General features: G+C 58.0%; 1 protein-coding gene across 12 annotated transcripts in view; it reads right to left on the reverse strand.

The window, feature by feature from the left end:
- PHLDB1 (pleckstrin homology like domain family B member 1) overlaps nt 1-20,116 on the reverse strand; it is a 36,654-nt gene extending 16,538 nt beyond the window's left edge. For 3 of the 12 annotated variants that reach the window (XM_042473152.1, XM_042473154.1, XM_042473149.1), the window contains exons 1-8: nt 16,573-16,896; nt 15,519-15,642; nt 15,022-15,192; nt 7,904-8,029; nt 5,695-7,052; nt 1,931-2,206; nt 832-972; nt 495-632 (exon numbers count right to left, since the gene is read on the reverse strand). In XM_042473152.1, coding sequence (XP_042329086.1) covers nt 495-632; nt 832-972; nt 1,931-2,206; nt 5,695-7,052; nt 7,904-8,029; nt 15,022-15,192; nt 15,519-15,642; nt 16,573-16,632 — 2,394 coding nt within the window. In that variant the 5' untranslated portion in view covers nt 16,633-16,896. Of the gene's footprint in view, nt 1-494; nt 633-831; nt 973-1,930; nt 2,207-5,694; nt 7,053-7,903; nt 8,030-11,506; nt 11,562-15,021; nt 15,193-15,518; nt 15,643-16,572; nt 16,898-17,822; nt 17,988-18,313; nt 18,337-19,838 lie in introns of those variants that run through there. The other 9 variants (XM_042473150.1, XM_042473147.1, XM_042473155.1 and 6 more) reach the window with 7 other exon arrangements.
- Between the last annotated feature and the right edge of the window lie 1,763 nt (nt 20,117-21,879).

Here is a 21,879-nt window from a genome sequence, read left to right on the forward strand (position 1 = left end):
TGCTCTTGGCGTCTGGGTACTCTTGGCATCTGGCAGATGCAGGGGCAAGCCGAGGAAGGGCCAAGCCTGGAGGAGTAGCATGGTGAGGCAGGGCATGGCAGGGCCAAGTGGTGTCGACCCTCTCCCTGAGCAGACACTGGCTTGCAACCAGGGCCCCCAACATCAAAGCGTGGAAAAGGAAAGCCTTTCTCCCACCGACAACAAGGGAAGGGGCCTCCCAGCAGTCCCTCTAATGTGGAATGGCCCGAAATCCAGAAAGACAGAAATGCCCAAGAAACCCAGGGCAGCTTTTGCAAACCAGCCACGACAGTCAAGGTGTCTTCTGAGCGATCAGCAGGAGAGGTGAGAGGCACAGCTTTGCTGGGGGAAGCAGGGGCAGTCTACCACTGAGCGGGCCCCAACAGCGCCCCAACAGAGGCCGAGTCAGGAGCAGGGGTCTCAAACAGGTATGCCCTGGTGCAAGGAGTCGGGTGCTGCCCATTCTAGCCATTTACCTTGTCCTGGTCCCGGCGGATGGTGGCGTCCAGGCCAGAGAGCTGCTCCTGCAGGTGCTGCATTGCCTTCTGCTCCTGGTGCAACTGGATTAGCTCAGCCTCAAGCTCCCCCTGCAAGAGGGCCCTCTCCATTTCCGCCTGGACAGGTGGGCAAGAGGCTGTGTCACAGGGGTCCAAGGATCTCAGGTGCAACTGAGCCCCAGTGCTATTCCATTTGCACCTCCATGCCAAGACGGTGCCCCCAAAGAATGCCCACCCCCCACCCTTTGGTAAAAGTAAAGGAGGGGGGGGGGGGGGAAAGCGACCCCCCCCATTCCCCTCCCTCCAGCCGCCTCACCTCTCGGGCTGTCTCCTGAAGCTGTTGCTCCAGCTCTTTGGCCCGGCTTTTGAGCTGGTCGATGGTGGTCAAGATCCGTGCACGCCCCTCCTCCAGCAGGGCTGTCTCCTGACTGCCCTTGGTGCTGTTTGGATCTTCATGCTGGGGAGAGTTCAGCAGCTCAGCAAAAGGAGCGTGTGTGTGGATTCACACTCACTTCCCCTCTCATCTACTGGGATTTCTCCATTGCCCTGCCTTGGGTAGACTGGCTCATCCTTGCTGCGATGGCCTTCCCAGCACACAACTACTGTTTAACAGCTGTTATTAAGACAACCACCAATAGCTTTTGCATTTAACATATCTACCCTTTTCCACTCCTCACTCTAGAAAGTGAATCAATACATTCTTCTCTTTTGTCATTGTCTCATTCTACGGCTGCCGTTACTGTATGATCGCTCCATTTGAACGGACTGTCCATTGGCCAAAGATCTTTTGTTAAAGGTTGGTGCAGATGTACAACCAGTCAATCAATTAATCAGTCAATATTTGCCAACTGAGGCAAGATTTGCGTGCATTTGATGAAGTGGCCCTGCAGTCCACATAATTCTGGTGCCAGATAAAAGGGGCCCCCGGATTCCCTGTTGTTGTGGCTGCAGCCACTGTATTTTTAGCCACGTGTGGAGCCCCATTCCCCCTCCTTGTCCCCCTCAGACACAAACCCAGCTAGGTAGCCCATTTGGGCCAGAAGGACTTGTTGATGATGGCTTTATTTGTTTTTATAGCACCTCTTCCCCAGCCATGGGACTCAAGGTGGCTTACAAAAACTAATCCTGTGGGTGCACTATGTCAGCGTACCTATGCCAAGGGGCAAGAGGCAAAAGGCTGCAGGCGTGGTACCCAGGAAGACAGGAAGGCTGGCCCTGCTGGAATAAATTGGCCTTGGCAAGGGCTACCCACCTTTCCTATCCCCTCTGCCGTTGCATAGCATTTGGCCCTGCAGGTGCCAAAGGAAAGCCACTGCCCACCTACCCACCCTCCTCTTATGGAAACAGAGCAATCATCAGGGTTCAGCGCGTGCTGTTTCCCTGGGCCCATGGTGCTTGCCCTAATGGTGTCTCACCTCGTGGCAGGCACTCTCGGTGCTGCTGCTCTCCTCCTCTTTCAGGTTGTCCTCATCGGAGCGCTCCAGACCCTCCCTCTCTCTTTGAGGGACCAGGGATCCCACAGGATCCTCCTCGGGTTGCACAATGCTGAGGGAGCCCTTGCAGGGTCTCCTCCCTGGAAGGGTGGGCATCTCAGCTCCGCTGGGGAAGGGGCAGCGCTCCTGGCTTGGATCGCCATCGCTGCGCGTGTATTCGGCACACAGGCTGAGGATGGTCTCCAGGCGCTGGCGCTCCTGAGCCAAAAGGGAGGAAAGGAAGAGGTGAGCAAGACCCATCATCAACTCTCAGCTGGGCTGTGTCTAAGCACAAGGTAGATCATTTCTTGTTTGGAATGCATCTGTTTCAAAGTGAGAAATTAAGGGAGGACTTCCAGAGGACATGATGTTGGATGCCACATGGCTACCTGAAGTAGGAAAGGCTCCTCTGAGTCCCAAAGCTCCCCAAGGTGCACAGCCACCCAGTGGCCCTAGTCAGGCCCCACTAAAGGGATCCTTCAATGGCTCAAGGAAACAGCTCCATGGACCCATCAACACATACACCATGTGGCCTCACTTTCACAGTTTTGGTTTCGCCAAAGACAGACTTTTACCCTGTTTCTTCACAAGAGAAAAAGAGGAGAAATGCTAAAATCTGCACAGGTGCCATTCCAGTTTCTATCTTTACCCAACTGGTCCACCCACTAGTTCAGCAAGTATCAACCAAACCAAACCAAGATGCCAAGGTGACCAAGAGAAGCTCAAAGGCTGCCACAGGCCTCATGCCCCAGTGCTCCTCAGGCCCACTCCTCTCCCAAGTCTATTGTTAGTCCTACATTGAGGAGATCCATTGAGTCAATGGGATTTACCCATGTGTTGATCAACCATTGAGCAGTTAATTCAAAGGGTCTACTCTAATTGGGACATTCAATAGAATGATTCAGATCTCAGTCTATCAGTGGCTCTTAGCCATCACAATTCAACAGACCCTCCACGTTCAGAGATTGTTTTTGAGTGCTAGATTTTGGAAAGGGGGGGATAGAGATCATGGCTTCCCCCTCCCCTGGCATTGACCAATGCAGAGGCATACAAGATCTAAGCTTGGGAAAGGTGACTGTGTGAACTCTAAGTCCCAGAATCCCCCATCCACTCAGGTCTGATCCAGTTGCTGCATGGCCCCCACACCTTCTTTTCAAAGCAAAAAGCCAGCCTCACATATGAGCAATTTAAAACACAGTGTAGTAAACATATACAGTATAGCCATCTGTAAGAGTCCAGTACAGCAAGAAAGTTAGGAGGCCTTGCAGAAGAGAGTTTCCTAAAAAGCTGCAAGCGAGAGGATGCAGTAAATCCCACAGCGGAGTAAGTCCCACAAGGGCAGAGCTGGCACCAAGGAGGTCCTTCTGCAGGAAGCCCCCATCCCAAGCATTATGCGCCTGCTTCCCTGCAGAGCCTCCAGATTGCGTCTCCTGAGGGACTCCCTTCTCTTGGTCTGCTCTCAGGGGGGGTTGTGGTGGTGGTAGGGTGGCTGCACTTCTGGACATGTGACTGGTTCTCCTGCAGAGGACCCTCCTGATGGCAAACCTCTGTTGAAATCAGATCCAGCACGCTTGCTCCTGGGCAACTCTGTGCAGGTACAGGAGAAGAAGCAAGGATAAGAGAGGCTCCCAGGATGAGATGCCTTGAGATGGCCTGGAGCTGGCAGAGGTGGGACCCACACCCACAGAGGTGTGTGTGTGTGTGGTCTTTGGCTTCTCCACTGCGTGCACACACCTCCCTATTTCCCTCCAAAGATCTCCAGCCTGGTAGAAGCAGGACCAAGGAAAGGGAGGGAAGCAGGCATGTTCCTGCAGCCATGGGGCCAGGGAAGACCCTGCTGAGTCTCCCCCTTGGAAGCCACCTGCTCCCACCCAGGGAGCTGTTTTGCCATCGCTTCCCCTTTGGGACAAGCTCCAACAGAGACCCCTGCATCTTCTACTTCTTCAGAGGGCACACCCATATGCCCATCTTTAGCTCATAGCCCCACAAGAGACACAAGGACCCACAGAGTGTTTTCTGTCCTCCCAGACTAACCCCTCTTCTTCAATTCACCTGCTGCCTTTTGCAAAAGATCACTGGGACTCTCGCTCTGCCCCCTGAGAGCAGCTGCAACACCTGGGCTCTTCACCTGAGCACCCAGCAGAGGATGCACTGAAGGGTGCCCTCTCCCCCTCCACACACAGACACATACTCCCCTCTGATGCCATCGCTGCCTCTGGACTCACCGTGCTGTGGCCAAAGTCATCTCCCAGAGTGACTCTCACCATCCTCTTCCTTCTCCTGGCTCCTGCAGCCTCCCCAACAAAGCCCAGATCCAAGGGCCCCCTCCCTCCTTTCTTCAGTGGGCGCCTCGCCACATGACGCAGGCAGCCAGATGGCTAATGGCAGGGTGCAGTCCAGCCGTGCATGCACACGCACACACATACACACACCCTCCTCCCACCCACCAGCCTATTTTTGCTCTGTGAATCACACAAGCTGTGCAAACAAGCAACACATTTGAGTCAGTGCCCAGCCACTGGCACCGTGGGCAGCCAGAGAGGTGGGGAAGGTAGCTGGCATCAGGGCACAAGGTGGCTATGCTCCACCCTGAGTCAGACAAAGGCCCAAAGTGGATACACAGTGGCCAGGGCAGGAGGGAGAGCTGGGGCATCCAGCCAGGAACTGCCTGCTGCAGCCACTCTGGCCTGTGTGTGGGGCCCCAAGAGGCCACAGAGGGCACCCAACACCTGTCTGGGGCTGGCTGGGCCAAGGAAGGCATAGCACTAGGGAGGCTGGCTGCTCTGGAGCAAGGGAAACAAGGAGTGTGGCCCAAGAGGAGCCCAGGGAAGGATGGGCAGCCCTCCTGCTGGGCAGGGTGGCACAAGAGAAAGGGGAAGGAGCAAGCAGGCCATGCACCTGAGAGGGTCTTGGCTCCAGTCAGGAATTTGGGGGAGGCAAAGAGTTAATGCTAGGCAGGATGTGGAGGGGAGGGGAAACATGCCCAATTCTAGGCCTCACAGGGAAATTCCCAGCGAACCAAAGGAAGTTTCCCAGCCTGGGGGCCTCAGAGGCTCATGCCCCCCCCCCCTTTTTGCCCCCCTTTCCCCCCCCCCCCCCCCCCCCCCCCCCCCCCCCCCCCCAGTCATGGCTCTTGTCTTTCCACAGTTCAGTGTTTCTGGAGCCTCCTCTGTTGCCAGAAGACCCAGCTGTCCCCATGCTTCTCCTCATCCCAGATTCATTTGGGGTTGGATCCCAATGTTTTCCACGCGTGAAGTTAGGTATGCCAGAAGTATTAACACAACCTCAGTGATCATGGCATACGGATCACAAAGGAAATGCATGGACCCCTCCCAGAGTCTTTGAGCCCCAATCCTGCTGCCCCTCCAGTAGAAACAGCTGCCCCTTCTGCTCAGGCAAAGATCTCCCATCCATTCACCACCATATGCATAAAAAGTGCCTTTTCCTCCACCACATACATCACAAAGCTATCCAGAATTTTAGGGTCAGCTTCAAGGGAGGTCTCTCAAGTGCTGAGGCCTATCCTCCTCCAAAATTACTTTAAAGCTTGGACTACAACCCACAGCAAATCCACTGACCCAATGACTTGGGTGGCACCAAAAGGGAAGAGTCCAAGAGCATTCCTTCAAGCCCCCTCCCCCAATATGTGGCACAGTAGAATCTCAGGGCGCCACAAAGGCCTATGCACTGTGCCCTGCCCCACTCACCAGGCGCTCCATCTCCTGCTCCCGCAGTCTCTCCTGGCGCTGCCACCGGTGGTACTCCAGCAGGTTTCCCTCGTTGCCGCTCAGGTCGGTGATGCTCTGTTTGCGCTCCTGCATGGGCATCATTCCCAGCAGCTGGGCATCCCCAGACAACTTGCGGCGCAGGCGAGGGCTCTGGCGTGGCGAGGAAGAAGAGGGCAGGGCCAGGGAGCCCAGGCTGGCCGCTGGGTTCAGGCCAGATCTGTGATGATGGCCACCTTTCTGCTGGGCAGGATCTCCCATAAGTAGCAGGGTGGGTGAGGGGCTGCGGCCTTGCAGGCCCCCCAAGGAGGCTGCCGAGAAGTCCTCCAGGGCCTCCCTCCGCCAGCCTCCGGGGCCATCGCTGACTCTGGTGGCCATGGAGGGGCTGCTGTGGGTGCTGGCGGTGGGTGAGGCGGCTCGGCGGGAGAGGGCCGGGCTGACTGGGGGCAGTTCCCGCCTGTTCTCTAGGGAGCGCCTGCTGAGCCGGGGACTCTTGGGGGGGTGAAGCACCCGGACCGACTGGACTCCCGTCTCTGCAGCCTGGAAGGGCTTCCCTGGGCTGTGTCGGGAAGGGCTGGCCGGCACGTCCCGGAAGGGGCTGGGAGGCCTCTCCTGCAGGGTGGCAGTCTTGATCCGTGGGGCCTGGAACTTGGGGGCCAAGAGGGGGCTGCTCGGGGGCTGCACCCTGGGGCCACCCTCTGGCAGACTCTCACTCAGTCCAAAGAGCGGCACAGGAGGTTGGGTGTCGTGCTGGGCAGCGTGGGAGGCTTCCATCAAACGCCGGCCTCTGCGGCTGGGCGAGGGGCTCTGGGGGTGCTCCTGCTTGGCTCTCTGTGCTGTCCTAGGGCTGCCGGATCCTCTGGATGGGCTTGTGACACCAACACTGCCAGAGAGGTCCACTCCGGGCCCGCCGTGGGGCATTAGCATGATGTGGTTATAACTGGAGGAGCGGACAGGCACCACTGGTGGGGCGGCAGGGCCCTGATCCTGGCTGTCAGGCGAGTGGCTGGCACAGCTGTTGCTGCTGGCAGGAGAGGAGAGGGGTGAGAAGGGGGGCGAGGTGTTTTCATAGCTGGAACCCATGGACATGGCGCTGGGGCTCTGGGGCGGGGAGAGCAGGTAGCGGACGCCCCGGCCATTGACCACGGAGGTGTCGGGTGAGAGGACAGTGGTGCTGAGGGCCGGGGGATGTGTAGAGGGGCTGCCTTCCTCCTCCTCCAGCACCAGGGAGTCCATGATATCTTGCAAGTCGCGTTCGATGGAGCTGACCAGAGCGCTGTGGCTCGGCCCCCGGGGGCCCTTCCCCATTTCTGGGTTGCCGTTCACCAGCCTCTGCGACTCTGTCATGAACAGGGAGGAAAATGGGACCCTTAGCTCACCCTTGCAAGCAGGAACATGTCCTTTGTGTGTTTTCTGGCAACTTTTCACATTTCAGGATTCTTTTTGCAAAAACAATTGCACAAAAAATGAATTTTGTTCAAACACCCCCCCCCCCCACCATTTTTTTTTTAAAAGCATTTTTTTTCCTTTAGGGGCAAAAATTCAAGGTTGTAATGGTGGGGAGGGGCTGGAGAAAAATCAAAACTTTTTGCATAAATAAACATTTTTTCACAAAATAGTTATACTATGCAAAGACTCTCACTGGTGTGTCCCTTGCTGTTTCCAGGCACTCTTCATATCTTTAGGGGCCGGAGGGATAGCCAAAGGAGGCCTCATGGGAAGGGGACCGAGAGGCTGCTCTTCCCTCCCCACAACAACAGCCTCCATCCTCCCACGCCTGTGGGTCCTCTCTTCCAGCTGCACTTAGTGGTTGCACCAATGGGGCAGCCTTTCACCTGAGGAGGCTTAATGATTCCCCCCCTAAAAGATTAGGCCATCTGAGCTTCTCCACCCCACAAAGACCAGCATTTCACCATCTGTGACTTGCCAGTGAAGGGCAGAGCAGGGCCGGTGCCCCCCAGGTAACCAGCTACATCAGACAGGAGCTGCCACCTTCCCTGCCTTGTCCTGAGGGAAACACAAACTCTGGCCACACCATAGCAACTGAGAGCAGGGGCCCAGAAAAGACCACCAAGGAACCACACAAAAGAAATGGGGGTGAAGACACTCCAATGTACCCAGCTGTTCGGCCCAACAGCCCTGGGTTCTCCCTTGGGAGTTTTGAGAGGAGGGCTTCCCTTCTTCCCCATACCTGCTATGAGCCCATAAGGGGCTGCAAGGCTTCGCCCCCCAACCGGAATCATGCTTTTCATCCACTTTGCCTCCGCCGGGTGATTAAACCGAAGGAAGGTTGACTGGCCCAGGCAGATCATGCACCCTGAAAGAGAGAGACAGAGAGGAAGGAAGAGAGAACAATGTCAGGCAACAGCAGTGGACCCCAAGAGGGGGTCAGCACACCAGTGTACCATTTGCAGGTCATGCAGATAGGCCTATTTTGCTTCTATATCATTGATATTTTATTTTTGCAGTTCTTTGGGTTTTTAAATAAACAAAAACCGCCTCGAAGGCTTTCTCTCCCTGGCTAGATGGATATAAATATAGAAAACACAAAAAATAAATAATATTTTTTTTAAAAAACCAAGTAAAGTATTGGCATTCAACTACCATTTGAAAGAGCTCTCCCTGGAAAAGATGGAATGATCCCACCTCCTGAATCCAATGCACCAGGCTCACAACAAGAAAGGATCCTGGGGGTGTTGAATGTGACCTGGGAAACAGCTGTGAGCCAGATTGTGTCATGACTTGAGTGCTGGATGTGAACCATGGAGACAAGGGTTCAAATCCTTGTTCAGCCATGGAAACCCTTTGGGGGATTGTGGGCAAATCATATCCTTTCAGTCTGAGTGGAAGGCAAGGGTCAGTCTACTCTTCATAAATGTGGCCAAGAAAACTCTGTGACAGGGTTGCCATACATTGACTTGAAGAAACATGGCAACAGCAACTAAAGTGCAACAGCCACCAGGAAAAGGGGCGTAAGGGATCTGAGGAGTCAAGGCTGGGAGATTTAGGCAAAGCAAAGTGCAAGACAGCCCAGTGTGAGGTCTTAACCTCCATCCAAAGGCCCAGCCTCCCCTGCCCCTTGAATCCATCCACCTCAGCTGCAGTGGTGCAAATGCCCCGTCCTGTGGCTGAGGCCAGGCGCACACGCACTAGGGTGACAGGGCAGAATTTGGTGCCCGAGGGAGGAATTTTCCAGGATGCCTGGCTGTCTGGCAAGCCCATGCCTGTGCAAAGCAGCTCCTCAGATGAGCACAAGGAGGGAGGGGTGGGGGCAAAGCACGAAGGCTGAAAAACCAGGTCCCCCCACCCCTCCTGTGCCCTTCGCCTGACACTCTCTGCTATGGTTGGCTCAGCCCCACACAGAAGAAACTCTGCCCAGAAGAAGGGACTGGCACTCCAGGCCCTTGACCAGTCTGAAGGCCAGCAGGACTGGCACTTTTCCTCTAATGCAAGGACTGGATGGAACCCAGCAATCCTCAGCCCCCCCCTCCCTGCCCCCTTGATGGCACGGCAAAGCAGGCCGTTTGGGGCAGGAGAGATATGGCCCTAGCCGCTGCCCCCCACTGGCTGCAACACACCCTCCAAAAGCATGGTGAGCTGGGCCCCTTCCTGCCACAAGGAACCAAACCCACAACTAATTGGGTTCACCCCACACCAGGCTCCAGACCCCCAGCCTCGCCACAGCCGGGCCCAAGCAGCCTGCCCTGCCCAGAAGGAGGCGGCAGGGAAACAGGACCCTGAGCAAGTGGCATTCCCCAATCACAAAGAATGCCGCGCTGGCACCATTTCTCCTAGTCGTCTCAAGAACAAACATAAGAAATTGATGGTTACTAAAAACGGGACCTTGCTGTTATAAAAGTGCCCAACCCTCTCCTTACTCCTCCTAATGGCACTCTGCACAAACACAGACCCTGAATGTAGGGCTGGGTGACCTCAGGGGCCCTTCTGAAGTTCGGGTGTAAGAGCAGAGCCCCGGGTTCAAAGCTGGGACTGGCACCAGCACTGCAGCCTTTGGGCTCCGTCCCTATAAGAGCCCCTTTGCCCTCTTCTCTGTGGGTTTGCAAGGAGGGTGGCACCAACAGGTGCAGGAACACTCACCATGTGTCTATGTGTGTAAGTCATTAGCTCATTCCCATGCTAGAAGGAGCTAAGGACTCAATGACTAAAGCACCCAATATCTGCAGCTGTGGCAGAATGACGGCACAGTTGGCACACCCCTCTTTTGCAGACTTGCTGCCTTCTCCTCTGTAGAGATAAGGGCTCCCCTCAATCCTTTCTCAGAAGACTCCAAAAGTGAAGGGCATCATGAATTCTGCCCTTTGGCAGAAAGGGAGCAGAACAATGATTGCCTTGGGCACCGACTTGGCAAATGGCGCTTGGGTCAACCGCTGTCTCTCTGAGAAGCCCAGGAGCTGCAAAGAAGCAAAGGAAGGGCGGTAGGGGCTGCCCCAGAGGACCCACTCTCCTGGCCATAGTTTTGCCATTCTACACTTTAACTTCTGGAGGGGGGAAACAAGGAAGGAGGGGTCTTCACTGAGGATGTTTTCCCTTCTTGAAGGATGGAGGACACACACACACACACCCACACACACACACACACCACACACTCCCAGTTGGTTGGCTTTTAGCCTGGAGCCTCCCCATTTCATGAATGGAGGAAATGTCTAGGACAAACTGAACAGGCTGAGCATCAGGCGCTGTTGGCTGAGAGCCCTCCTCCTCCTCCTCCTCCTTCCTCTTTCCCCCAAGACACAACAGTCCCAGATCGGTTTCCAGCATATTTTACTTTCAACATTTCTCTCAGAAAGACCGGAAGCAACCAGCGTCCCAGGGCAGCTGGATAAAGCCAGGTGTTTTGGCCCAGGACCCATCCCCTTAGAAGCAGGAAGGGGCCATGGGGGGGGGGGGTTCGCCCCTCAGGGCCGGAGCTGGATCTTGGGCCACTGGACGGAGGGGGGGGGGCGATGGGCCTTGGAGCCAAAGGCAAGCTGGCCTGGGTTCTCTGCAGGACTGTCCAGCTCTAATTCCTTCGGAGGAGGCACTTTGCTCACAGAGGGAGTGGGGCAGGGCCTTGGCTGAAGGATCCGGTGGCTCTTGGGGTCTCTAGGCTCCTCTGACCCAGGCGCCTGTCCCCAGCAGCCCCCAACCAGGCAGCCCTGCATCCACAGGATGGCACTTTGGAATGGGGGGCAGACCCGGACCCCCCCACTCTCTCCCGAGCCCCTCCTCAGGGGCCCCCGGAACCTTCCTTGCAAGAGGCGACTAACGAGGCTGCCCCCTCCCTCCATTTTGGGAGACCAAGCAGAGAGAAGGGCCTTCCAGCGGTGCTCTCCAGCCCCCCTCCCGCCCCTTGTAGCCCCTCGGCTGGCTGGCAGCCAGGGAAGGGCCTGGGGATCGGGGGGGGGGCCTGCCAATCCCCAGTCCCCCCCCCCCGTTGGAAGGGCTGAAGAGGCCGGACGTGGCTCCCTTTGGGGCGAGAGGGAGGGCTTCTCCCGCGGGCACGGCATGGCTGCCTCAAGCCTCCCCAGGCCTCCCCCTTCCCTCTGGTGCACAGACAGCCTGCAAGGTAGGACTCTCTCGCCCCCGGCCATCCCCAGCCCCCCCCGCCACCCTGGGAGGGAAGGAAAGAAGGAGCGAGCGAGGGAAGAGAGAAAGAAAGGACCCCGCCAGGCCCTCCGCCATCTCCTCCGCGGCCCCTTAAAATAAGCCCAGGCAGGCAGGGCCGCCGATGGTCCGAAGGAGGAGGCCCGGGCCCCCGGAAGGAAGGCCAGCGACCCCCGCCCCAGGGACTCACCAGTCCCGGCCTCGTCCGCCTCGGCTCCCCGGAGCAGGGCTCCTCTCCCGCCGGGCGGAGGGACGAAGGAGGAGCAAGGCCGGCCCCGTCGGACCCGCCCTCCTCCGGACCTCATCCTCCTCCTCCGAGAGGGACGGGCGCCGGGCAGGGCCTCCCTCCCTCCCTCCCTCTCGGCCTGGCTCCCCGACGGCGGACTCGGGAACAGGAACGCAGCCGAAGCTGGCTCTTCGCAAGGCCTGCCAGGGCCCGGGGCCTCTGCTCGCCCTCCGCGGGCTCCGGGCTCTCTCTCTGTGGCCTGAAGCCCCGCTCTGGGCTGCCCGGGGAGGGAAGGGCTGGAGGCTTTGGTCCCCCGAAAGGCCCCCTTCTCTGGCCTCCTCTGGGGAGGGAATGCCTCCTGGCAAGCCCTCTCCAGCATCGCCGGGAGGGCCCTTCTCCCCCAGTCGGCGCCGCTCTAAAGCCGCCGAGCTTGGCCAGCGGGAGGTGGCCCTTGGAGTCTCCTTCGGAGGGCGCTGGGGCGCAGGCTGAGAGGAGAGACTCTCTGCGCTCGGACTCTTCCACCATCTGCCAGGACTCTCTTTGCTCAAGGCACGGGGAAGCAGCGGGAAGGAAGGGCGGCTCTCTCCTTGGCCGGCCACCTGGGATTTGGAGCCATTTGGGCATACATTTCTTAGAGGTACAGATGGCCCGTCATCGCCTTTGAAAGTCGGCTTCGGTGTGTCTTCCTGGGGCTCAGCCCCGGCATCTCTTACAAGAAGCCCAGCATTGCAAAGGAAGGAAGGAGAGAGCCCCAAGTGCTGACTCTCCGGCCTTTTGCTGGCGACCAAAAGCCCATCCTCAAAGAGGCAGGCAGGCAGGCAGGCTCCAGATGAGCAACCCGGACCAGGGCACCAAGGAGGGCCCTTGCCAGAGCAGCTGAGCTTTGGCCCAGGGAATCAGAAATGGAGGCAGAGCCCTCCCTCCTTCCTCCCAATGGAGGCTGGGGGTCAGCCACAGCCACTGCCCCCATTGCTCCCCCCATGTGGGGGGGGGAAGAAGGAAGGAGGGCAATCCATGGGGGCCACATCTGGCTCCCTCCAGCCAAGCGCTACCAAGGGGCGCACACTGGCACTGACTCAGGCCTGGAGGAGAAGGAGCGCAGCTATTTCCCTCTGGTAGCCCTGGGAGGCCTCAATTGTGTTGGTTTTGGAAAGGTTCTACAGACTTCCTTCTTTTCCCTCCCTCCCTCTCTCTTTTTTTTCTTTTTCCTTCCCAAGGAGGAGTCTGATGGGATGGAAATGTGTGAATCAGGCCAGAAACATGGGAGTCTCTGGAAAATCTGAGCCGTGAATCCTGCACAGGGTTCCTGCTCCACCAACTGTGAGAAAGAGCAAGGGAAGGATTGGGGGGGGGAGGTCTCTGTCTGGCAGATCCGTGTTTCTGGACTGATGGCTGGCCCACATGGGCAATCCTGGAGGCAGGGAGGCTACCAGAGGGAAGAGGAGGAGGAAGCAGGCTCAGCAGGCAGGCGGGCAGGGCAGGCAGCACTTGTGGTGGGAGACAACAGGCAACCCCCTCCTCCCTGGGTGGCCAGGGATAAGACCTTTCTCTCTCTGCCAGTTCCCCTGCCCCTGCTGTACTTCACAACATTTGTGCCAGGAAGAGACAGGCCCACCCCAGCATTGCTCCACTGAGATTCTGCCTTTGCCTGCGTTGCCAAATCACCCAGGTGCCAAACTACACACTCATTGTGCATCCAAAGGCAAGCACAACTGAATACAACCACCAATGCCTCTCTGCATGCACAATGGCATCTCATGGACAACTCACCAGCTGTGAATCTGAGCAGAGGGTCAGGCTTTGGGGGACTGTCCAGGGCTTCCAGGGGCCCAGCCACAAGCCAGAAGCACCAACTCAATGCCGATCCCCTCCACCTCTCAGCAAGGAGCCTCAGCCCACTGCCCAGCGACTCTCTCGCCAAGGATCCCTCCTTGCTTTGGATGTCTTGCCCCAACCCAGGCAAAGGTCAAGGTGCAGAATCCACTAGGAGCCTCAGGTGAGATCACAGCTGGATCAAAAGTCCCAGCCATGTCCCCAAAGGATTCCCCCACAAGCCCTCTGCAATGCCCATTTTCCCAACTGCAATCCTGTCCCAAGACAGGAGCCAGGCCCACTCCACTGCAAAGCCAGTGCCCCCCCCCCATACACACATAAACAATGTGTTCATCTTCTCAATATCTGGGCTGTGACACATCTGCCCTTGAGGGGAGGCCACAGAAACCTGGCACCAGAGCTGTCCAGGGCGCCTGACCAGGCCCTCCGTCCACCTTTGCATGGAACAGCCCGGCTCTGCTCCCCCCACCACAAACAGTTGCATCATAAACAACAACAACAACATCTTATTACTAATACTGTCATCATTAACCTCCCACCTTTCCCCCCAGTTTAGGGCTCAAAGAGGCTTATAATAATGAAAACATGTTTTAAAAGTTCACAGCATACATAAGTTTAAAGCAGTCAAACTACCAAAAACCGAAAGCCCATTAAAACATATACCATTAATATCCATTCCCACCAGACTTAAAGGCCCAGCGCATCCCACCCTCCCCACCTCAGGCACCCCAGAGGGATGGAGGCCTGGCAGAGCAAGGCAATAGCTCCTGCTTGGTGGTGGGGGGCTCTGAGTCTGGCCCCTTCTGCACCCCCTGCAAGGCTCTAGGGGTGTCCCAGAAGAGACAAGAAGGCAGCCCTGGAAGCACCACCAGGAAGCCAGCCCATGGCAGGGGCAGAGCTCTCCCACCCTCTTTCACTGGGGGGGGGGGGAATCCCTGGCAGGCACTCCCCAGGGACAAGGCCTTATCCTACACTTTCCAGGCTGCCTGGAGTGATGGAGAAGCAGTGGTGAACTCTCTCCCACCCACCCTGGTCCGTTTTGCTTCATGCCAGCTTGGCCTTTGCCAAGGAACAGTCCTCCTGCTGTGCCTGGCAGCCCCAGGGCACAAGGGCTGTGTGCGTGTGGAGAAACCCACGTGTTTGTTTCCTGCTTTTTGGCTGCTTCAGAGCAGGCCTCCCTCCCTCCCTCCAGAGCCAGTCCCAGAGGAGTGGGTGAGTGATCCCGCCTTCCTTCATGCTGGGTCTTTCCCATTGCATGACTCTCTGCTTCCATTTGTGTGGGAGGATCCCAGCCAAATCCTGGCCATGGGGAGATCCCAGGGTGGGCCAGGCCCTCCTGCCCCAGTTGATTCAATAAACAGGCATGTATGTAAATCAGTCAGGGAGCCAGCCAGTTCACCGGGGCCACTGCCAAATAGACCAGCCAGGCCTGAGAAAGGCTTAGCTGAGCCAGCTCCCATCCAGGTAAAATCAGGGCAGATAGGTGGGATGTCTGCTCTTGCAAGACCCCTCCTCTCTTCCCCTGCCCAGAGACAGAAGGGCTCAGTCATAGAAACTGGCTCTCCCACCGCCAGCCCTGAGTCCTGCGCTCCTCCACTCGTTCTTCCATGGACGCATGTGCAGAATAATGGAGAGCATCTTCTTACCTTGAGAAAGGCGTGTGGGACGAGTGACTGCCAAGCCGTCGATGGAGCATGGGTTGCCACAGGGGTGGAGAGTGAGGGTTCCATGCACGTTCTCAATGAAGCAGTGCTGGGGGGCCATGCCAGGCCCTTGCAGCACAATGTCACCCGTGGTTGAGCCCAGCACCGTTTTGCCTGCAAGGGAGAAGAGGGAAAGGGCTCAGCATGGGGCAGGCACAGATGCTACCTGGCTACTGTGTCTCCCCTCCACACACAGTGTGGCCCTTCTGGCTTTCTGGTGCCCAGTGGGAGAAGCAGGCATCTCCCCCAAAAAGCCCACAGCAAGGCTCTCAGCCCCCTGTCCTGCACCCGGCTGGTTTGCAGCTGGACATCCTGCAGCCATGGGGAGAAAGCATAGTCTGTAAAAGCCCATCCTGCTGCTGGACGGTTCTCCGTTCCTTCCTCGCCCCAACTCACTCACCACTGAAAAAATGCCCCCAGACTACTTGACTGGCCCTTACCCTCCTCAAGAGGCAGGAGCGTGATGGCGGTGCTGAGGCGGCCGCTGCCCAGGCTGACCAGGTGGGGCTTCTCCGTCTGCACCTTCAGCCCTTTGCCCGTCTCTGTCAGGTCCAGGAGGCTATTCTGCAGGAAGAGGAGGAGGAAGGGATGGAGGAGGAGGAGGAAGAAGAAGAGGTCTGCCACACGGGGGCCCTCCCACACAACCCATCCTCACCCTCACCCTAAGGGGGCTGAGGAGCTGGGGCAGGGGCACTGGGGTGAGCTGTGGGTCCAGAATAGGGAGGGGAAGGAGTCCCAGGAAGAGTCCAGCTCTGTGGCTCCGTCTAATGGGATCAGCAAGCAAGCCAATTAAGCCAAAGGGATTGGCAGCCAATCCCCTTGATCTGGAAAGGGCAGGAGCCACAAGGAGCAAAGGCCTGCCCCACAGGTGGAGGGGACTGTGGGGAGGGAGAGCGGGTACAGGGTCCCAATAGGCTGGAGCCCCTGAGCTTCAGGGTGGGGGGCTGTGGAGTGGCAGAACAATGCCCTTCCTCCCTTCTCTCTTTCTATTTCCTTCTCTCTCTCTCTCTCTCTCTCTCTTTCTCTGTATATACTATGCCACCCTTCGGCCAACTGACTTCCAGGCAGACCATGGAACAATTACTCTTTTGGGTCTATAGCTCCCCGAATCAGCTCCCAGGCAGCCTGCTGGTTGGAGGTTTCAGGAAACTCTGGTCCCCAAAAGGAACTTTTCCACACATTGCTCGCAGTTCATAAGAATATAAAATCTAAATACTAATACAGTGCAAAACAGCAGAGCAAACCAGCCATAATAAAGGCACACCATAAAATAGTTTAACGGTTGAATGTTTTCATCTGTTGGTAAATGTGTGTGGGGCTCTGCAAGGCCCCCATTCCAGTGGAGGGGGTTCCCTCAAGCCAGTGGCCCCCCCCCCCCCCCCCCCCCCCCACACACCTTCCCCACTGGCTCCAGTAATAGGACCTCCCTCTGGGACCAGTTCTCCACTGTCTGTATCCCCACACCCGCCAGGCCCCAAAGCATCCCTGGCTCACCTGAATGGGGCTCAGCACAGAGTAGGGGGGGGCGCCCACCTTGCGGTTGCAGCTCTCCATGGCTGTCCGCCTCCTCCTTCCCCTTCTCCTGGAGAAAAGAGACCCATCAACCTCCCTGGCCCCAGAGATCGCCCCACAGCCACACCTGGGAGGTCCCAATGCCCCTCCCGCAGGTGGCCACCTTGTCCCGGCCTCTGGCTCTGGGCCACCCAATTCCAACAAAGCCAGGGGAAGTGCGCAGGCGTGGAATGTGTTCTCATCCCCTCTGGCTGTGTTTCTTGGGGCTTGAAGAAGAGATCACACTGGATTTAGGATTACAAAGAGCCGCCTCTCTCCCCCACCACCTCCCCCATCACCAACCAGCTGGAGTCTAGATTGCAAACACACAGAGAGAGAGACACACTCTCCATGGGGAAGAACCCCACAGGTTTTTCTAATGGCTGCAGTTGCGGGAAGCATGCACTGCCCTCTCAGCATCAAGTGCATGGCTGGCACACAAAGAGCAACAGTGACCTATCAAGAGCCCACCTTCTGCTCCAGCGCTTGTCCTCCCTTGTCCTCCCTTGTCTGCTGCCTGTACTCTGCTCCACTGGGCAGACTCTCCTCCTCCTCCTCCAATACAACTCCCCCCCCCACAGTGCAATCTCCTCCAAACCCCAGCCCTGCCTTTTTGCTCAAGAGCTGAGAGGAGCGACCAGCGTGTGCCAGCCATAGACTATGCCCAACAGAGTGCCATCCATCCTCTGACAGAGCAGCCCCTGAACACAGCAGTCAGAACACCCTTCCCTCCGAATCCTCGTGGATACAGGTGTCCCAAACCCCCAGCTGCCCCCTGCGACACCTTCAATCCACACATGGCAGAGAAGACCCCCAGAGGCATCCCCCCTCACCTCTGCCAGGCCCTCTCCAAAGAGAAAGGAGTGACAGCGCGGCTCCAGCGCTCCTGCTCCTGGCCAGGGGCCGGTCAGTTGGGATCCAGACCCTGACAAGCAGCCTCTGTTATGGGAGAGGAGGAAGGGAGGGCGCTCTCCCCGCCTTGCCAGCCACAAGGCTGCCTTTCTTCTCCGACTGGCCAAAGAATGAAGCACTTGTCTCTGGCTGGGAGAGGCTGGGCACCAAATGCCAACGGGTCAGAGCCAGAGAGGAGCAGGGGCCCATCCCACTGTGCCCCCCATCACCATCACGAAAATGATGAGAAGAAAGGCCTTCTGGGCATGAGGGAGGGAGAGGAAGGGTACCCCATTCCTTACCCTTTTCCTCCAAGGGGCTGAGGCTCTCTGGACTGCTCTTCCCAGGCACCCCCTCTCCTCCCGGCCTGGGAATTGTGGGGGCGGCAGGAGCAGAAGCAGCCGCCAGTGGGCCTGATCTGGCCCAACCCAGGCCGCCCACAACAGCTGGACAGAGGGCCAAGGCGCCTGACAAAGTGGAGGTAGAGACAGCTAAACAACTATCCTCCCATCCTCCCGGCTGCCTCCTCTTGCCCAGCCCTTGGGACTGGGCCCAGCCCCAGTCCTCGTGGAAGACCCCCGGCCACAAAGATGGAGAGCCACCCCAGAAACAGCGGGGGGGGGTGTCTTAACCAGGCCAGCACCCTCCTCACCAGGCCAAGCTGGACAGAGGCCCGTGATGCACCCTTTCCTGGCCCATGGGTGCCCCCACTGGCCCTACCAAATAAAGGGAGATCCAGGACACCCCTTGCCCCCTCCCCAGAGCAGAGGCCCAACAGGCCCAGGGCGCTTACCCCAAAGGGCCTCCAAGGAGGAAGGCCAGATGTGGCCACTAGGAGAGCTCCCCTCCCAGACTGAGTCACTGGGAGGAAGCGGCCCTTCCTGGCCCAGAGTGGAGGCGGGCCCTTGGGGTTACCAAGGCCACAGGTGGGTAACAGCCCCAGCCTTTCCGAAAGGAAGAGTGGCCAGAGCCCTCCAGCCCCAGCTCAGACCCCAAGCAGGAGGGAGGGTGGCCCCATGGCCCAGCCAGCCTGGCACACAGGGGCTCTTTGCCCAGCACCAAGCCTTTGGCCAAGTGGCCCCTGTGGCCTCCTCTCTCACTTCCATAAGACTTTGCTTTGTACAGATCCCAGGATCCAGCTCAGGCTTTGCGGCTGAAAGGGGCCCAGAAGAGAAGGCCATGACTGCCCTGAGACCCCCAAAGAGGCACCAAACAGCTAGAAGGGAATGCCTGGGAGGACTCCCCGCCTGGACCTTCCTCTTGCCCCAGACCAGGGCCATGCCAATGGGAGGCAGAGAGGCTCACCCCCTTGATAGCCCCCCAGCAAGTGGGGCAGTCCCAAGAGCAATCCCCCTCCCCACATATCAGGCCTGTTTGTCTGGACCTTCTTGGGCCCTCCTTTAAGACCCCTTTGGGTCCTGACCTGTGACCCCCTGAGACCCAAAGGCCAGGGAGGGTCCCAATGGCAGGGCTGCCCTCGGCTGAAGGGAACGCCACTGACCTCTGGGGCAGAGGGGTCTCCCAAGGGCCCCCCAGATCCAGAGGGTGATGATGGCCCAGCCCCCAGGGACTCCCAGCGGCTGATGCGCCCATGCCTTTGACCCTGCCCTCTTCTGCAATCAATGCCAGCTACTCTCCAGCTCCAAGAAAGCCCTTCTCCTCCAGGGGCGCATGGAGGGCACCACTCTCGGGGAGGACCCACAGCTGCCTGCCTCTTTTGGGGGGAGGGAGCTATATATATATATAGTATATCTATCTCAGCCCCACTGATGTCCAGAGAGGCTCACAGCCTGCCCCCTTCATCTGGTGGTGGCACAGCTGTCCTGGGTCCCAGTGCCCCCTTGGAAGGGTCTGGCCCCTGGGGCGGGGGGGCAGATGGACCCCCTCCCAGGGACCCCCGCCTGCCCTTCCCGGGCCGCTCGGTGGGGGTGCCGTCTGCACATGCTCAGGGGCTGCCTTGGCGGGAGCGGAGCGCGCGGTCGGTGGGTGCCAAAGCCCCCCGGGGAGCCAGCCACTGCCGCCCCCAAAGGACGACCGAGGCCAGGAGGGGCTTCCATTCTCTGCTGCCCCCGGCCCCCCTTCCGCCGGGGCTCCCCAGCTCCGACCCCGAGAGAAAGGCCAGGAATGCGCGGAATGCGCCACGTGCAGCAAGGAAGAGGGAGGGAGGGAGGGAAGGCGGGAGAGGAAGGGGCGCAGGCTCCCCGCTGGGCCCTCCGGGCAGTTGGGGGGCCCAGGAGGGAGGGCGGGGGCTCCAAGGGCCGCCTTTCTCTTCTCCAGTCGAAGCAGGCGCCCTGTGGCCCTGCCTCCCTTGCCCTTACCTGGGGCTCTTCCCGGCCGCTGCTCTCGGGGAAGAAGACCAGACCCAGGCGGAGAGGCAGGGCTCCGGCTGCCTGGCCCTCCTCCTCTGCCTCCTGGCCCTTGGCCCCCGCCGCCAGAGGCTCCCGCGCCCCGCTGCAGCCCCAGCAGCCTCGCCTGCTGCCCCGCAAGGGCTCTTCCATCCAAGCCCAAGCCCCTCCGGCAGGAGGCGGAGGGCAGCTGCCAGCCCTTGGGGCTCTCGAGCCCAGCCTCCCTCCGCAGCTTCCCTGCTGCTGGTGGGCTGAGATGGGCTTCAGACTCCCAAAGCCAGCCGAGGCCAAGTGCCCAAGCGAGAGCCCTGCCTTCCCGGGACTGGAGAGAAGGGCCAGCAGGGCGCCTCCACTCCCGGTCTCTCCCCGGCCCCCAAAAGGAAGAAGGCCAAGAGCAGCTACCTGCAGCAGCAGCAGCAGCAGCTCACGAAGACCAGCGAGGCTTCAGAGCAGCAGCCCTGGTCATCCCTTGCATCAAAAAAGGGAGGGAGGGAGGCAGCATCCCCGCAAAGGAGGGAGGGCGTCCCCTGCCTCCCTCCCTCTCTCCCTCCCTCCCAAAGGCCCCTCAGCCCCCTTCCCTTTGACCAAGGTCAGCAAACCTGATCTCTCTTCAGAGAAGGTCTTGACTTTTTCCTCCTGAGGACCTGCCTCTTTTTCCTAGCAAGGGAAGGGATCCCTTCATCCTGTGAAATGGAGTGCGTTCACTAAGCCATCTCAGTTCTGGCTGTTGATCAAACTTAGCTCACATTGACTTGGTAACCATTTTGTTATATAGACTATGTCTTTCGGGTCCACATTTGACCAGTTCTTTTTAAGGAATGGGAATAATTTCTGCTGTGCACCAACAACCTGAGCTTAGCCACCAAGTTCAGGTACACTTCATACACCCAAAGCTATCTACTTTGTTCCTATTTTTCTACAAAGAAAGAAAAAGGACAATTTTAAAATGCCATGCCATGCCATGCCATGATCTTTACTGAAGAGACTTCACTGAAGATCAGATTTGGAGAGGAGCCTCGCTTGGCTTTAAGGTGAGTAGGTTTTTAATTTTTGCCTGAGCTTTCGTGGATATAAATCCACTTCTTCAGATGTACTACCAAGTGGTATTAAGGCATATTTATACAGCTATGGGACTGGGGCAGAATGTCATAGGACCCAGAGAGATGCAAACCATGCCCCTTGCCCTAAGTTCTCAAAGGGCTGGGTGAGGTGACCCAGGACCACCCTTTGGGTTTTTTAAACATTTAGATACAAACCTGATCTGTCCTGTCCATCCCAGAGCAACCTGGGCACTTCTTCTGAGCCCTGTCCAGGAGCCCAGAAATCCTTCCTGTCACCCCAAAGCCACTTCCACCCCTTGCAGGGAGCCAGCAGCACGGGATGGAGAACCAGGCCGGCCCAACCTCCCCCCCCTTTTCCAACAATCAGAACTTGCTGGACTTGGGCCTTTGGCAACATCTGGAGTACATCAGTCCCATGCGCTGTTACAAAACAGGCTGTGCCCCTGTGACTCCCGCCTCAGGCACAGAGCATACAAGGTGACACTTGCTGCCAAGGCCTCCTGCTGCTGCAGCAGGTCCTCCCTTAGCCTTCCAGGAAAGGGACCAGGAGGGCAAGCAATGCCAGACAGCAAGGGTTGGGAACCTCTTTCAACCTGATGGCAAAATCCCCCTCCAGAAGAACATGGGTGTGGTCTTCCCACCAGAACACAGAGTGCCATGATTTGTTGTCGCCTTGTGCCTTCAGACTAACACAAAGAGAACCTTGGCCAGATCTCTTCAGCTGAAGTTTGCCACCATTGCCTTCTTCTGAGGTCTCCCAGTAGGTTTCCATGGCCAAGCAGGGATTTAAACTGTGGCCTTCTCAGGTCCTAGCCCAGCACTCAAATCACCACCCCATGCTGGCACATGGGTCCAGAAACACCAGCATCTGTTTTAGGCCAACGTGATGCTAAATAGCTAAGCCTTGGGGGCATTTTCAACCTTTGGCAGAACAGGGGGAAATCCCATTCGAT

The sequence above is a fragment of the Sceloporus undulatus genome, chromosome 6, assembly GCF_019175285.1.
Source record: "Sceloporus undulatus isolate JIND9_A2432 ecotype Alabama chromosome 6, SceUnd_v1.1, whole genome shotgun sequence".
NCBI classification, from domain to species: Eukaryota; Metazoa; Chordata; class Lepidosauria; order Squamata; family Phrynosomatidae; genus Sceloporus; species Sceloporus undulatus.